Source organism: Lotus japonicus, chromosome 5, assembly GCF_012489685.1.
Source record: "Lotus japonicus ecotype B-129 chromosome 5, LjGifu_v1.2".
Classification (NCBI taxonomy): Eukaryota; Viridiplantae; Streptophyta; class Magnoliopsida; order Fabales; family Fabaceae; genus Lotus; species Lotus japonicus.
In genome coordinates, this window is record NC_080045.1 from 48,835,992 (window position 1) to 48,852,794 (window position 16,803).

The following is a 16,803-nucleotide window of genomic DNA, read 5'->3' on the forward strand; positions in this document are numbered from 1 at the left end:
GTGTTATTTTTCTAGTTACTATAATATTTTCCCCCTTTACTTTTGTTAAGAGCAGATTTGGCTAAGCAATGCTCATGAAAATTCAATCTGAGCTTATTAATTATTATGCATCAAATATCTTGAAGCATGGGTTTGGACCTTAGATAGGAACAATTGTAGGGTCATTGATCTGAATTTAGTATTTAAACTGATATGTAGTAACAAAATATGGCTTTGGATAGCCAAAATAGAGCCGGGGTTTGTTTTTCGGTTGGGTCCTCCAAAAGTACTTTTGGTCTTTAGTAACTTTGTGTCATTTTGTTTGGCAAATTTTAAACTCACTTTTACTAAATTCACTTTCAACTCTAAATCACTTTCACTCAACTCAAACCAAATCAACACTTCTACGTTCAGTTGGGGTCTGGAGCACTATATGAGAATTTAAAATCATTCCCAAATATTTGATGACAATTACTGCCCTTCATTATCTGCTTCCTTAAATCACGATACATTATATTTGTGTTGTTTCTTTCTTCCTCCTTAATCCTTCAACGTTTGCATATTTAAAATTTTACACCGTCGGTGCATCATCCTTTTTCTCTTTAATTATTTACATTTTTTATTTTCTTCTACAATTTGACATTAACTACAAGAGTTAAAAAAAATTATTGCTTAAAATAATTAATGTAGTTAGAAAATAATGAATGAAACTCTTTCATATGAGTTCTATTATAAAATTCATACCATTTTTAGTAATTAAACAACTTAAAAGTGCTTTGAGCTAATATCATGCAAACATGATTCATGTTATTAAACTCCCTTGCGAAATAAAAGTATTCAAACATAAATCGCATTACAATCAACTCACTTTGATGCAAACTCTATTTTGCAAAACCACGTTCACCTAAACTTTGTTTTGAAAACTGAAATCCAAACACACACTATAGTGCCTGTTTGGTTTTCAGTTAGAAAGTCCGTTTGAAGCATTTAAATTCGAGATTACGATTTTCAATGCACATTCAGCCAACGAAATACACTTGTTGGGTTGAGGGGTTGAGTGAATGTGTCTTCACATTCACCCAACTGAAAACCAAACAGGCTCATAGTCGGTGGCTAATTAGGTCAAACCATAATATAATCATTAGACCAAGGAGGGCTCCATTTAGAAGTAACTCTACAAACTTACTCTCAATCCTCACCTCTAATTTATTAAAATTTAACGGTCTTGATTAATCACTAATCTCCCTCACGTGACAACTTCTCATTTTCATAGAAAACATACCTTCTCACTAAACCCTATATTCTGTTTCAATTTTCGCTAAATGGTTGCTCTTTGCTATTGGGTGTGAAATCTGCTATGCTTCCATCAGTTCCATGTTGTAGATGTGTCCTACCATCATCCCTGTTTTGTCGTAAACGTGATCATTCATTCTCTCTATCGAATTGATAGTTCCCCCAATTTTGCTTATGTAAACCACCAACCTAATAGTGTTTCCCTCCGATGTGATTGTTCTCACAGTTTATTTTCCATAAGTCGTCGATATGCATCAACATGAGAAGAAGTTTGATGAAGTAGAATACTACCATGAATGGATAGTAGAGAGGTCCTTAATAGCGAGTTTTCAACATCAGGTTGAAGTGTTGATTGCATATAAGAAAAAAATCCCATTGAGCAGTGTAGTTGCTCCTTTATAATGAAAGCCTTTATTTCATTTCACTCTAATGCGTGTATTTCCACTTTGTACTAGTCCCAATTTACATGTATTACGAATGAATATCCCTAATAATATTCACCGTTCAAAGAATAATCACAATAATCAATTAAGGATGAACACTAATATAAAAAAGTTAAAATTGGTTTGGTGGGGTGCGCCAGGCCCTTGCGATAGTGTAAGGCATGGGCGACACATGAGAGCTCCAATAGCAAGCTATTGCGGTGGACCCTCCCCCTTAAAAAATAAATTTAATATCGTGTGAACCTATGGCCCACATATCAGATATTAAACTGATAAGAACAGATACTACACTTGATCTTAGCCAAAAGGCCGAGAAAGGTATGAATTCTAATGAAGCATGTGCCTGCTTTTATAGCTACCCAATGTGTTGTGAACTTGCTGCGTGAACGGTGTGGGACTTAATCTGTGACAAACAAAAATACTATTGAGCGTTGTATAGTTGGTTGCTGTTATCATGAAGAACCTTTGTTTAACTTCATTCAGGAACTATATCATCTCCATGATTGAGTACTCTATAGAAACTTACAGCTAGCAGTGGCAGCAACGGATTTGTCTACTTCCAACAGCCTAATTTTTCATGATTGAGTACTCTAATATATTTTTCATTAAATTGCCTTCTAGTCTGTTACTATATAGAACAAAAGAGCCACAACTTACAAGCACCAACTAGTACCACAAGAAAAACTAATCAGCTCTACTTTATCTTATGTGGTGCATATCCACTTACATATTGCAACAGCACCAAGTTCTGTGTCTTTATCTCTCACTGCATAATCCGGAATAAGCCCTATCATTTTCCAAGTCACCTTCAAATTCCAAACAATCCTTGTCTTTTTTCTATGATTTAAACTGTCAAAAAATAAATGATATACAAAGTGTTACTCCATGGTAGATTAGAATCTTAGAAGTTCTGCAACTTTTCTCCTTGCTGTCTCTCCATGGCCTCATTAATGCTTAGTGGTGCTGAAAATACAAAGCTTATTAGTGGCATAGCTCCATCTGGGTTAGGCTCAGTGGGACTTAGCTTTCACAAGAGCTGCTTCTTCAAGAAAAGTGTAGTATCTTATGGTAACAAGTACAGGGCAAGAACCTTGACACCCAGATGCAGCGTCTCATCTTTCAGGCCTGCTTCACAACCTAGATTCATCCAACACAAGAAGGAGGCATTTTGGTTCTACAGGTTTTTGTCAATTGTGTATGATCATGTCATAAATCCAGGGCATTGGACAGAGGACATGAGAGATGAGGCACTTGAGCCTGCTGATCTTTTCGACCGCAATATGCGAGTGGTGGATGTAGGGGGAGGAACTGGGTTCACCACTCTTGGGATAGTGAAGCATGTGGATGCTAAAAATGTGACAATTCTTGACCAGTCTCCTCACCAGCTTGCTAAGGCTAAGAAGAAGGAACCTTTGAAAGAATGCAAGGTCATTGAAGGAGATGCGGAAGATCTGCCATTTCCAACTGATTATGCTGAAAGATATGTTTCTGCCGGAAGGTACTAAATTAAGATTTGGGCTGTGGTTATCTTAGTGACTTGATTCAGTGCATGTTTGACAATTCTTCTATAATTGATTTCGAAGTCAAATTAATCATAGGAAGAAGCTTTTGTCAGTAAATTCTGAGTGTTAGAATTGATTCTAAGGAAATAGAAGTTGATCCAAACATCTTTAAGCATGGGTTTGGACCTCAAATACGAAAAATTGTAGGCAAATTGATGTGAATTTTGCATTTAAACTGATGTGTAGTTTTAATTAAATATAACATTGGATAGCCAAGATAGCAGATAAATGTCAAACCATAACTTAATATGATCATTAGACTGGAAAAATTTACAAATTAACCTTCATGAATCATGATTATGACCATCTTTTATGGTAACTATATGCTAAACTTCTTGATCATTAGCAAGAAAAAAATGACTTCATAGTGATATGTCAGCTCTTAGCATCTTATACAAAAGTGGCTAATGTTGTCCATGTTTCCTTTATAACTCTCTTCTTTTATGACATATGATTTTGTTGTTCAGTATTGAATACTGGCCTGACCCACAGCGTGGCATTAAGGAAGCATACAGAGTGCTGAGAATAGGAGGCAAAGCATGTATCATAGGTCCTGTATACCCAACTTTCTGGTTGTCTCGGTTCTTCGCCGACATGTGGATGCTCTTCCCCAAGGAGGAGGAGTATATTGAGTGGTTTAAAAAGGCTGGTTTCAAAGATGTCAAGCTGAAAAGGATAGGTCCGAAATGGTATCGCGGTGTGCGGCGGCATGGCCTCATCATGGGTTGCTCTGTGACTGGTGTTAAGCCTTTATCTGGGGACTCTCCCCTCAAGGTAATGTATACATTATTCTCAATATACACTTTTGATATCAAAATTCATTGATCACTGGTCCTCCTTGACCATTTTAGGCAATGTGAGACTTCTCTTAAGATGTTATAAACAATGGATACAATAACTCAATTTTCACCAAGAAGCATTTATACTCAGTTTTGAAGCTTGTTTTCCTTACTTTTAGTAACTTTTGAAATGTGGTTATGCATGTCTTTATGCAGCTTGGTCCTAAGGTAGAAGATGTGGAGAAGCCAGTAAATCCATTGTTGTTTCTCTCGAGGCTTATTCTTGGTGCAATTGCAGCCACTTACTATGTACTGGTCCCAATTTACATGTGGATCAAGGACCAAATTGTCCCAAAGGGCATGCCAATCTGAGATTGGAGAATGATAGTCAAATTTTGGACCTGTGTGCATCTCTAAAATAACTGTGATGGTAACATGATTTTTCCTTGCATCTTTCCATCTTGGCCACATATTAGGGAAGAGTTGCTTTAGGATGACATTGTTACTCCAAAACCATTAGCTTTGGTTTGTGGTAGCTAACTTCAATTGTTTAGTTGGAAGATATGTCAAGTTTATGAGTACGCCTATAGCAGATATGTCAAGTTTGATTTGTCTATTATATATGCTATCTTGCTTTTAGTACACAAATATTGAAAATGTGCCTGTGGCTTCATTATTCATGAACCATCTAATCATCTATGGAGGAATGAGAAAAATACTGTACTTCAGCTCTTTTGCTCACGGACTAGTCACTAAAGACAGAGTTATGTTCAATGACGAGTGTTTTTACCCGTGCGCTGCACGGCGAAGTTTACTGTTTTGTTTAATATACCAATAAATACTTTGATTATTGATCATTTAAGATACTAAAAATCAAGGTTATTAAAACCGGACCGGTGAACAAACCGGTGAGGGCACTGGTTCAAGGTTCATTGGTTGAACCGTAGTTGAACCGTGGTTTAACCGGTATTACCGCTATATAAATAATATTATTTTAAATAGATATAATATAATAGGTAATATCAAAATTCATTATATATCAAAGTAGAGTATTAATATTTGCACCAAAAAATAGAGTATTAATATTAAATTATTCATTATTTAAGATAAAATCTAGCAAAAGAAACTAACCGTATAGTGTAGCAAATTAATTGTTGATTTTATATTAGGCCCAATCAAAATCTGAAATATGATCATGTTTTCGGGCCTAGTAAATTTAACAGATCCAATGTTTAAAAGAAGGCCACACATTTACTGAAGCCCAAGGAAGCAAAACCCTAAATTCTAATACAACTAAAGAAACAGTGGACCAAAAAAAAAAACAGTGGACAGCAGCCACACAACGCAGGAGCAACAGAGTTCATGGTGCAGAAGCAGAACGATGTGGGTGAAGAGAAGAAGAAATCAAGGAAAGAGACACTAGGCCGATGAAAAAAAAGGGGAAAGAAGAATAGCAACCTCGTGACACGCCTGAGAAGCCTGGACGAAGAGGAAGACAGAGGTTGAGATGATGGACACTGTTCGAAGCCTCTTCTTCTTTTTCCGAGTCCAGTTTATCCAAAAAAAAGCTTTTTCATTGAACCGCCGTAAACCGCAAACCGGCCGGTTTTCACCGGTTCGTCCGGTTCAGATCCGGTTTTCTCACTGCACGGTTTTGGGGCTATTTTGGACCGGCCTAGGGTCCGGTTCCCGGTTTTATCGGTCGAACCGGCCGGTCCGGTCCGGTTTTAATAACCATACTAAAAATGAAAGAACAATCATAACAAAGATGTAGATTCATAAGTTTGGGTTTTATGAGTTGTGTTTTGCCGACTTTTTGTTGGCTTGATTATTTTACCAAGATATATATTATTACTCCTAAATTTATTTTAAAATTATGAACAGTGCACTTAAATTATTTGGAAATGAATTTTTCCACCGGCTATAACATGCAAGTGTTTCAAGTAGAATGTTCTTACCCGTGCACTGGATTTTGCCCTTATTATTTAGGCATGTATTTTGATTTGGTTCGAAAGCATTTTCATGACAAAATATTATTTCCCGTGAATTTTGTTTTCCAGTAATTTTAAAAAAAAAAGACTATGATTTCTAATATACGTGTCATTTGAGGACTAAAATGATTTTTTCAAAAAAAGTAAGGGCCAAATTTAGATATTACTAATATTCATAGAAATTTAAAAAACTCTTTGATATTAGTACTAGTAATGAACCTCTCTGCTAGGGTTTCTGGGTCTCACGACGGCGGCGGCGGGCCAGCAGGGCTCGACGGGCGCTCGCGGCGATGGCGTCGTGGATGGCGAGGCGGAAGGCGGCGAGCTTGACGGCGAAGCAGACGGTGGAACGGTTAGATACAACGCTGGGAGAATAAGCTGCTTCTCTGTGTACATCGACGGTATTGATGAGAAGATCAATTACCTCCATCTTCGCGAGATTTGTTCGAAGTTTGGCAAGGTTCTCAATCTTTTTGTACAACGGCAGAGAAAGATTGGTAGATTTTTCCGTTTTGGCTTTGTTCGTTATGGTTTGAAAGAACAAGCGATGAAGGCTATTCAAGGTTTGAACGGGCTTAGATTGGGGGATGCCTCTCTGTCGGTTTCCTTGGCTAGGTCCCCTCGGGTTTGTGGCTCTCCCTCTTGCGCTCTTGGGCTGGGGATTCAGGCTGCCCCTGTTCAGGAACTGAGGTCCCCTGCTTCTGCTCTCTCTTGGCGAGATGCGGTCTTGGGGCAGAGGAAGTTTAGAGGTTTGCTTCCTTTTCCTGAGGATGAGGTAAGGATGCTTGGTGGCGTTGGTTGTAGGACTGAAGGGTTGTCGAGGCTTCCGGATAACTTACTCTTCCCAGAGATTTCTTGTCTGTGCTCCGATTTGGTTGGTGATGCGGGGGAAGGAGAAGGATTTTCTGATGTCGTTGTTGGTAGGTTGGCGTTGGATTTGGCTCGGGAGGAGTATTGGCACAGAGACGGTTTAGTTGTTGCTAAGGCGGTGGACGCGGATGTAGCTCAGTGGGGTGTTGCAAATTTTTCAGACGTGTGCGGATTTTGGGAGAATGGCTTGTCTATTCTTCTCCGTGGCCTCTCGGCTGGGAGATGGAAACGAAACCTCTCTTCTGGTCTTCGCTTAAGATTGCCTCCTGCTCCCTCTCTTCTGTCGGTGTCTTTGGCTTCTTGGAGTTTGGCGGCTATGAGGTCTTTCCCTCTCTTGCTTCTGCCTCCGGCTGGTTGGTGTGATGGTTGTTGGGTTAGCCCCAAGCCTGTCTTATCCGTCTCCTCAGATTCTGGTTCAGTTGCTGTTGGGACCCCTGCTCTTCAGGAGTTCTTGCTGGCTCTGCCAGAGCCTCTTCCTCCCCCGGCTGTGCCCTTTGCTAGGGGGGCGGAGGGCGCTGGCTCTGTGTCTGTCGAGGACTTGTCTGCTGTGGATCCTGCTCTGCAGCCCCGTCGGCGTGGGCGTCCCAAAAGGATTCCCCCTTCCTGCGTGAGTGCTGCTCAGCCTCTGGCTTGCGTGGAGGTGCGGGATGATGTTGAGGGCTTGTCTCTCTTGGCAGCGTCGGCTTCTCTTCCGGCGAGCGGTGGCCCGTACTTCACGCGGTCGAAAAAGACGTGGCTTCTCAGCAAAGTCTTGGGGCTTGAGTTTGAGGGAAACGACCTTGAGGCTTTTCGAGGTTTGGAAAAGGTGTACGAGGATCATTTCAATGCTTGATCTTTTCTTGGCTTGATCTGTGTAGTTTCCGGGCTATATTTTGGGCTTCCTAGGGTGTGCTGTTGGTTTTTCCTTTGCTGTCCGGATTGGTTTTTAACCCGGTTTTGTTCCTTTTCTCGGCCTAGTGGGTTCTCTTTTGATCGTTGAGATAACTCGTTTTTTTTTTGGTTATCTTTTCTCCCTAAGGGTGCTGTCCTTAGGGGTTTTTTGTGGATATTAATAGATATTCCTTCATCTTTCAAAAAAAAAATATTCATAGAAATTTTTAATCCTAATAAAGTAAACTAATTTAATTCATAGTTTCTACCCATATTCATGTTCTCCTATTTGGGATATAATTCCTAACTATAGTTTGAAGCCTTTGAAATTCTGCCTGCCACCTAAGAATTTTCGATACTAAATTCTCATGCTACATGGTGAAAAAAAATCTTAAAACAAAACAATATCTTATACATACAACACTATCAGAGATATACATTAAGGAAACTCAAGTCTAATTAGAAAGTCAAAAAAAAGAGGAAAATCAATAACGAAAGGAATCTCTAATATATGAAATTCATTTAAGAAATTCCCCAAGCTTTATTAACAACAGTTGTTAGATCAGTTGCAACCCTTTCTCACTTGATGTCTGCTTTGAGTTCTCTCTTCATCTAAATTTTCCTTGAGTTCAGCGATATTTGACATTTGACTGTAAGCAAAAGGTAGACATAGTTAATTAACACTGAGAATATCTAAGGTTCAATAATTGTTGACCTAGTTATCTTTACTAAACTAACAAATCAGAACTTAAATAAAGGAATTAAAAATAGAACTCTTATTTTTCAAAAGCATATAAAGTATGGGATTTTTTTCATAGAATAACCACAACTATATTATACAAAAACACACCCAAATTAGATAATTTCAACTTTTTAGCTGGATATAATTTTGATTCTATTTTACTCAATAAGTCTACAAAAGATAAGCTGCAATATGCAGTTAGATGGTGAATTCTTAAGTATTCAGAAACAGCCATGTAGAGAGGAACCCTACAGATAGAAGATGCAAAAAAAAAAAGTGAGTCTGAATCATAAACTAAAGGGTTTCTCTTCTTTAATTATAAGTTTGAATACTTTTTAGTGGAAGTGGGTAACAGGGGAGAGTGGGTAAGAGTGCAAATAAATTTGAACTTGAAAGCAATACTTAAAAAAACAATAAGCAGCTAGAATTGGAAGGGGTGCATTTTGATTATGAAGTAAAAGAGGAGAGAAGGCAGTAGGAATTTATAGATTCATAAATAGCCTATCTTTTTCTCCACAAACAGAAATTGACTCCCTTGCATGCTCGGTCTCAGAAATTGTCTTCTTTAAAGCAATCAATCAATCAATCAATCCAACACTGACAAAATATTAGCAAAAAAAAAAAGAAATTAGTAATGATAAACAATCTTATGGATTCCTGTTACAGCAACTACAGTCATAGAAATAGATCACATGCTTATTCAAATCTTTCTAACTATCTATAATACAAACACTTAAACACATTTTATGTTGAGTGAGGAGAGAATTAGAATCTGAAATAGATAAGAAAATGAACTTGCCAAAAACTAATACTAAGCTGTAAGCTCTTCCAAATGCCCATGTTATTATAAACTAAGCCAATACACAATACACAATCCAAATAAAAGCAGAGAAAGAAAAAATTGTAAAACACATTACAGCATATGCAGAGCATAGTAAAGACAATATCCAATAATAGTACTTAAAGAAAGTTAAACCCATGAACTAATTAAAAAAAGCTTCAACTAATTAGATAGTAGAGCAAAATTAAAGAGATTATAGCTATGTCTAAATGTGATTTAGAACTTCCCAGCATGGATGTTCTTCCAAGAATAATTCCCACTGACTTAGAATTTTACCAATGTTAACTTCATGTTGCTGCTTCACATTGGCAACCGTCTCAAAATCAACCGCAGCTTCTGGATTCTGCGCTGAATTAAATTTCAAAACAAAAAATACCAACATGGCAAATACAGAGAGCAATCAGCTTTTATGAAAGAGCCACATCCAACAGATGTTCAGAACCAACGTGACTAATTGTACTATAGTAGAACAATGATTAATTATAAAAATTTAAGATAAAAAGTTAAGAACTAAAAAGATTTCCCCTAACATGGACTAAATGGACAATCAAAATGGATTAATAGTAACTTCACCATTAAGGTCTAAATGGACAATTAAACCGGTCAAAATCCATCAAATTCATTTATGAACCACCACCTTGTCCCAAAATCTGTAGCATTTATATACTTCAAATACCAAGGTCAGTGCAAAAAGAGTCCAGAAAAAAAGGTCCAAGAAAGTCAGTTAGATAGAGAAAGGCAATCAAGCCAAAATAAGTTGGATAGAAAAATGCTAGAAATAATCATACGGAAACAAAGTAAGTGTTTCTTGCAAATTAGAATAACAGAGAAAGCCAATCAAGTCAAAATCAGTTGTAGCCAGACAGATTGTTGCAATGACCTGAGTGATATAGTGCGAGTCTCGAAGTAACCATAATGATCAGTGATGGAATTGAGATCCCACACATTTCTGTCAAGTAATCAAGTATTTGACTCATCCAAACACTATAAATCACTTTAAAAAGATAATTTAAGCACTTGATATAGCCAAAACCGTGTTGATATAAAACATGCATCAAAACAGAATGGAAGAGATAAAACTTATGGGGCTTATGCTTTAAATATAACATTAAAATAAATATAAAATAAAAACTAAAATATAATCATGAAATTTACCAAGTCTGAACTGAAAAATCCTGAAAGTTCAGTATCCCATTTCCTTGTAACATTGGATGACTATACAAACCTCTTCCCTGCAGAGAGAAATGAAAAAAAATGAGATAAATAATTTTAGAATCCAGCTTTTGCAGGAAATTTCCAATCCCCTAATCCGTTATTTACCACCAAAAAACAAATTGCTAATTGATGAGATCATTTGCCAAACTAATAAAATAAAATATAATTTTTTAAACCCCTTAAAATATGACACCCAAGAATCCAAGCATCGATTTTAAGCTAAACACCCAAGAAACATTTCTAGTAAAATTAACATAACACCTAAAAGTTCTCTTATAATAAATAGTAATGACAAAAGTGGAGCTGTTTTCATTACCATCATCATCATCATCTTCTTCTTCTTCTTCGCTGAGTTGATGGGGAAAGTGCTGTTGCTCGTTCAGAATCCTCTTCACCAATCGAGCCGACATCGTCTTCTTGCGCTCCGATTGAAAAAGCTTTCAGGGATGGGAAAGTATAAATGATATATTTCAATTAGTTGAAGAACAAAATAAATTCATGAAGAAGAGAAAAAGAATCCAAAAATTAATTCTTGAAAAACAAAATCCCTAAAATTGCACCAGTATAGAAAGAGAATCGAGTTTCTTCTCCCTCTCGTTATCTGAAGTGGTAGCTCAAACAACCAATGTATTATGAATATGAAAGAACCCAAAAGAAATAGAAATAAAAAATCAAAACGTTGTTCAATCGGGTCGCATAAAAGATCATGAAAAACAAAAAAAGAAAGGTTGAGAGAAAAGGAGATGCATGCCTGGGTTCTGTTGAAGGAAGAGGAGGATAATTTCTTGCGGAGGGACCTGTGGGATCGGAGATCGATTGGGGTTCGAAGGGAGAAATGACGTCAACGGCGGCGGTGGTATCGTCTATGCGATGGGATGGAGAAGGTCGTTGATGTGGGTATCGTATAGGCAGCGGCGAGGTCTAAGAAGTGGCTCTCGAGGAAGAAGACGACTTGGGGAGAAGGGTTCTGATCCTGGATACATGGGGGGAGGGTTCTGATATGGAGAGAACTGGATTAAAATTTTCTAAAATAGAGTGCTTGCATTAAAGAGAGCGAGAGAATTTGCTTATGAGTATGTGAGGAGTTGCATTGGGAAATCTGAGTTTTTTCAAATTTGAAATTTGAGTAGATGAGTTGAGGAAGGATTTTCACTGAGTGGGAGAGGTGGGCGGTTGATGGATTTTCAAGAGGGGGAGTGGGAATGCACACAAATAATTGGGCAGTATAGGTGGCGGGTTTTATGAGAGGAGTAGTGGGAGAGAGAGAGAAAAAAAAAAGGGAGAAGTTAGTGGGAGAGAGAAGAGAGAGGGTGTATGGAATAAAATATAATAAAATAAGGGGAGGGGGAAATAAACTGTATTAAAATAATGGGTGAGTGAATAAAATATTGCAGTTTATTCAGGTGGGGGAATAAAATATTGCCAAAAATTTGTGGAGCTGACACATCAGCTAACAACTTCTTAGAATGATTCTGTTTTAATATATGTATTGATAAAAAATTAGATATTAAAAAAATCTAATGAGAAATTAGATTAGAATATAATAATTGTTTAAAAAATAAAAAGCATCTAATGAGAAATTTCGAAATTTTATTAAATCAAGTTCAAATAACATGTGCGGGGATTGCTTTCAAAAAAAAAACATGTGGGATTGAAAAAAGATAATGGAAATGAGGTTAGTGGGAGAGAGAAGATCAAAAGAGAGAAGGAAATGAAAGAAGGGAAATTTAAGGAGACGGATCACTAAGAGAGAGAGAGAGAGAGAGAGAGAGAGAGATCACTAAAAAGTAAAAACCAATCAAATAATAGAGGAGGGATAGTGAGAGAGAGAAATAGATGAATAAATGAATAAAAACGAATAAAATAATAGGGGAGAGATAGTGGGAGAGAGAAATGGGGTGAATGAATGAATAAAAGTGAATAAAATAATATGGAATGGTTAGTGGGAGAGAGAAATAGAATGAATGTTTGAATAAAAATGAATAAAATAATAGGGTGAGACACGTGTCACTTTGTGGTGCATTGTGGAGGGGAATAAAATATTGTAATTTATTCCTTGAAAAGCGGGTCCAAGGAAAGTTTGTGTTTTAATATAAGTATAGATGGTGTAAAACTTATTTACACCGTCGGTGCATAGAAATTAATTCTAATTATAAGGCTTAATTACAGATTTTATGCTCTTATTAATAAAACAATTTGATATTTTTTGTATTTTTGAAAAAGAAACTATATAGAACCTGTTTGATTTTGTATTTTAAAAAAACTTATTGTGCAATAACGAGTTAATTTGCGGAACAAAACAAAAGAAAAATATGTTTCAGTTGACAAGTGAACCAAATGCCAACATAGGCTTCTTATTTATGGTACTAGTGTTTTTTACCCACGCGTTGCACGGGGAATACATCTATTATATTTGATAGGTCAATTAATACCTTGATCATTAAAAATATAATAAACAACTGATGAAATAGAAGAGTATGAAATGATGAGCAAAGTTGACAAAAAATCTTAAATTAAAACCCTTGTTGCATAGATTGAACTTCGTACAATTAAATAACTAATAAAAAAATTGGTTAACCAAATCTCAAGCTATATTTGTTATGACATGATTGATGTAGTTTTTATGTTTGATTCTAGTGTTTTTTTACCCATGCAATGCACGGGGAATAAGTATGTCGTATTTTATACGTAAATTAATACGTTTAATTTTTAAAATATAATAAACAAAGATGAAATATAAGAGTCTGAAATGCGAAGTATACGATTGATTAACTAATAAAAAGATTGGTTAACGAAATCTTAAATTGTACAAAACATATAAGGGGACGAATTTATCGTATTTGATACATCAATCAATACGTTTTTTTTTATACATGGGTCAATACGTTGATTATTTAAAATATATTAAACAACGGATGAAATTGAAGTGTCTGATACGCTGAGCATAGTGGCGGAAAAGTCTTAAATTGAATCACTTGTTTGAAATTCATTCGGTTGAATAAATAATAAATAAAGATGAAATAGAAGTGTTTGAAATGCGAAGCAAACGACTGATTAACTAATAAGAAGGTTGGTGAACGAAACCTCAAATTCTCCAAAACATATAAGGGGACGGTTTTACGGTCTCTAATAAACAGTAGCTGAGTTACTCTGCAGTGAGCGTGATTATGCGCGTCAATTTCCGCTCACACGTTCTCAAAAACTTCTTTATAGACAACATTGCGCGTGGAGCTCGAAACTACCCCTTGCTCATCCACAATAAGCCCCTTAAGCCCTTTTCTAGACTTCACCCTTGAGAGAGCGACATACAGCTGTCCATGAGTAAACACATTCCTCAGAAGGTACAAACCGACATGAGAAAGGGACTGGCCTTGACTCTTGTTTATAGTCATCGTGAAGCATAAAGTCATCGGGAATTGCCTTCGAGAGAACTGGAAGGGAAGACCAGAGTCAAAAGGCGTTAAGGTTATCCTCGGAATGTACTCAGTTTTACTTTTACCCAGCCTGATTCTTGATAAAACAGTCACAACAATTATATACTGAGTAAGATGAGTAACTCTCAACCGGATCCCATTACACAGACCGACCGCTTGGTCTATGTTTCGCAGAAGCATGATCGGAACTCCAACTTTCAACATTAGTATGTGGTTTGGAATTCCCAAAATATTAAATTCCACTCATTATGAGTTTGTCAGCAATTCAGATAAATAATTATCAAATTTCATAAATATATCAGCTCATTAAATTATTTAAATAAACATTTTTTTATAGAAATGTTGTAAACATTTGTAACAAAATGATTAGATCAAACATAAGTGTTTAAAGTAACGTATGACTTGGACTTAAAAACAAAAATCTCTCGTACAGTTAAAACTATAGCATGTAGGAAACACCAAGTTCATATTTAAAATTTGGCTTTATGCCTCACTAACAGCACACCAGATTCAGTCAAAGTGTCAAACCACAAAAATTGACCAAATATTCACAATGCAAACTCATGGCCTATCTACTAAATAATGTGGCAAAGTAAAAAGGGACCTCCAGCCGAAAAGAATCATTTACATGCATATGGTATTATTATACATATATACCCAGCTCAATCCATGAAGTTTTCTGAATTTTCCCCCTTCTTCAGAATCTTCTTGAACTTCTCAATCTTTAACCACCGACCAGAAACAACATACAGGCTAGTTAACAGAAGCCGGTCCCCAAAACTCTCAAGATCAGTAAGTGCTATTTTTGCCCTACCTGGATTCATAAAAAAATTTATCCATGCATCCTAGAAAGAAAATTATACATAGTATCTAAAATAGGTGTTTTAAGTAAATTACTGTTAAGATTGCCGAAGATTTGAGCTCCACCGATACAAATCACATCCAGATGTTACATCTATCAGTTGTTAGAGTCAAACAAAAATGCAGGCAGTAAACTGGTAAGCCTTGGAAGGGGAGAGGGGAAAATCACATTATAACAGTCATGCATTGCAATGTATGTACACATTGAATTGAAATTAATTTTACCATAGCTTTGATATAATGTTGGTGTTATGATTCTTAATTCTAAATTTTTCAATGAAGGACAATAGCATGATATCAATTTTGAAGTGAATATCCCACGGAGTTTGATAATCTGAAACAAAACTTTATTTCTATTCCCCAAAATTGCTCAAGAAATTGTGAAAAAAAACATAGCACAACTTCTTCTACACCATTAGATAAAAAGTCTATCATGAACTTAGTGAAAGAAATATTAGACACTATCAATTCTAAGACTTAAAGATGACAGGAACCAACACCTTTAAGCAAGAGCAGTGCAATAGAAAGAGCAGCCTTTAAATATTGATGCTCACCTTTACGACCAAGTATATTGTCCCAAAACAAATATCTCAGTGCATTTCCGATTGTTCCCTGCAGAAACCATATCAGCAAAATCTTCTACAGCCTACCTCCATGAATTTCTCTCTTGAATTTGAGTGCTAACCCAAATTTTGCACAGTTCAGAACTGAATATAAAGGTGATAATGCAGCAGGAATTATATATCATGTCACAGACAAATCCATGAACGTTAGGTTTTCTCTGTGTTTGGACTGCATGTACAAACTTACACCTTTCTCCATATTGACAACTGAAACATGAAACCAAACCAAATCAATAATACAATCTTGAACATGTTTCAGGTTATACTAACACATTCTTCAAATCTCAAAAATGCATGCGGTGACAGATTAAATCGGGAGAATGAATATCACTTACTCTTAGATAAAGACAGTGCGCCCTTTTTCTTTTTAGCTGGATTGTTTGAGCAGTTTTGGTTGCTACTGCACTTTGGACAGAACCAATCCTCCTCAGGAACTTCTGGCAATGGAGGATCGCTACAATCAATAAGTGTACCAATTCCACAGCCAAGGGAGCCACTTTCATCACCACAAATCAGCATTACATCTCATCAGCAAAATATTTCTTGTGATTAGGAGCTTTATCCCAATCTTCCGCCGATCTCATTCAGCTTGGCAACCAAGTTTCCTGGTGAAAGCCTCTTCCCGTTCACTGATACAGGAACCCCATACTCTATCCCGATTTCCACGTATCTGCAACACGTTCAAAATAGCTAAAGTGTGTGAGCAATTTGGGAAACTACGTGCATGTTTGTAAATTCTTCTACAATTGATTTTATTAGAAATTCAATCATGGGGAAAAGCTTATGTAAGTAGCTTCTGGGCATCAAAACATCAGATTTGTAACCTATTGCAGGGGTATTGGCCATCGTAAGTTTTAGGTTAAGGGACAATGAAATAAGCTAATAGTGCAATTTATCAAAAGGAGAAGAGATGATTTAGAATGATAGTTTGATGGGTATATATAGGGGAGAATATGACTGATGTAGTATCTTAGAATAAAAAGATCAAATCTTTTAAAAAAATATCTATCAAGGAGAAGAGATGATTTAGAATGGTTGTAATCTGATTGGATTTTATTTGAAATTTCAAACATATCAATTGAAAATTATACCCAAATACAAACAACAACAGCTTTTAGAAACAAAATCTTATAAATTTCATAATGATACATTTTATGTAGAAACAAAATCTTATAGATTTAACTATATATATAAATCTTATAAATCAGCCAAAACAAATCTATTTTGACTAATTTGAAAATTTTAAATCTATAGATTTTGTTGATATTCTGGAAACAAATTTAATCTGTTTCTAAACTTT

At 36.2% G+C, this 16,803-nt stretch overlaps 2 protein-coding genes and 1 non-coding gene across 3 annotated transcripts; 1 reads left to right on the forward strand and 2 right to left on the reverse strand.

Moving 5' to 3' along the window:
* Window positions 1–1,841: 1,841 nt before the first annotated feature.
* Window positions 1,842–2,037, reverse strand: LOC130721608 (U2 spliceosomal RNA). The gene has a single exon (XR_009013535.1). It is a non-coding gene; the product is annotated as a U2 spliceosomal RNA (small nuclear RNA).
* Window positions 2,038–2,393: 356 nt separating this feature from the next.
* Window positions 2,394–4,784, forward strand: LOC130720433 (2-methyl-6-phytyl-1,4-hydroquinone methyltransferase, chloroplastic-like). The gene is made up of 3 exons (XM_057571078.1): window positions 2,394–3,213; window positions 3,745–4,051; window positions 4,273–4,784. Exons 1-3 carry the CDS (start codon window positions 2,654–2,656, stop codon window positions 4,426–4,428), a joined length of 1,023 nt encoding a protein of 340 aa, XP_057427061.1. The 5' UTR covers window positions 2,394–2,653; the 3' UTR covers window positions 4,429–4,784.
* Window positions 4,785–13,770: 8,986 nt separating this feature from the next.
* LOC130719692 (uncharacterized) lies at window positions 13,771–14,223 on the reverse strand. Its single transcript, XM_057570304.1, has one exon. The coding sequence runs from the start codon at window positions 14,221–14,223 to the stop codon at window positions 13,771–13,773; it is 453 nt and encodes a 150-aa protein (XP_057426287.1).
* Window positions 14,224–16,803: the final 2,580 nt, after the last annotated feature.

Bases quoted from the DNA above. Each gene is read 5' to 3' on its own strand.
- LOC130720433 (XM_057571078.1), top strand. From the start codon at position 2,654: ATGGCCTCATTAATGCTTAGTGGTGCTGAAAATACAAAGCTTATTAGT. The intron at 3,214-3,744 runs GTACTAAATTAA...TTTGTTGTTCAG, and splicing joins AGATATGTTTCTGCCGGAAG to TATTGAATACTGGCCTGACC. The intron at 4,052-4,272 runs GTAATGTATACA...GTCTTTATGCAG, and splicing joins CTGGGGACTCTCCCCTCAAG to CTTGGTCCTAAGGTAGAAGA.
- LOC130719692 (XM_057570304.1), bottom strand. From the start codon at position 14,223: ATGTTGAAAGTTGGAGTTCCGATCATGCTTCTGCGAAACATAGACCAA.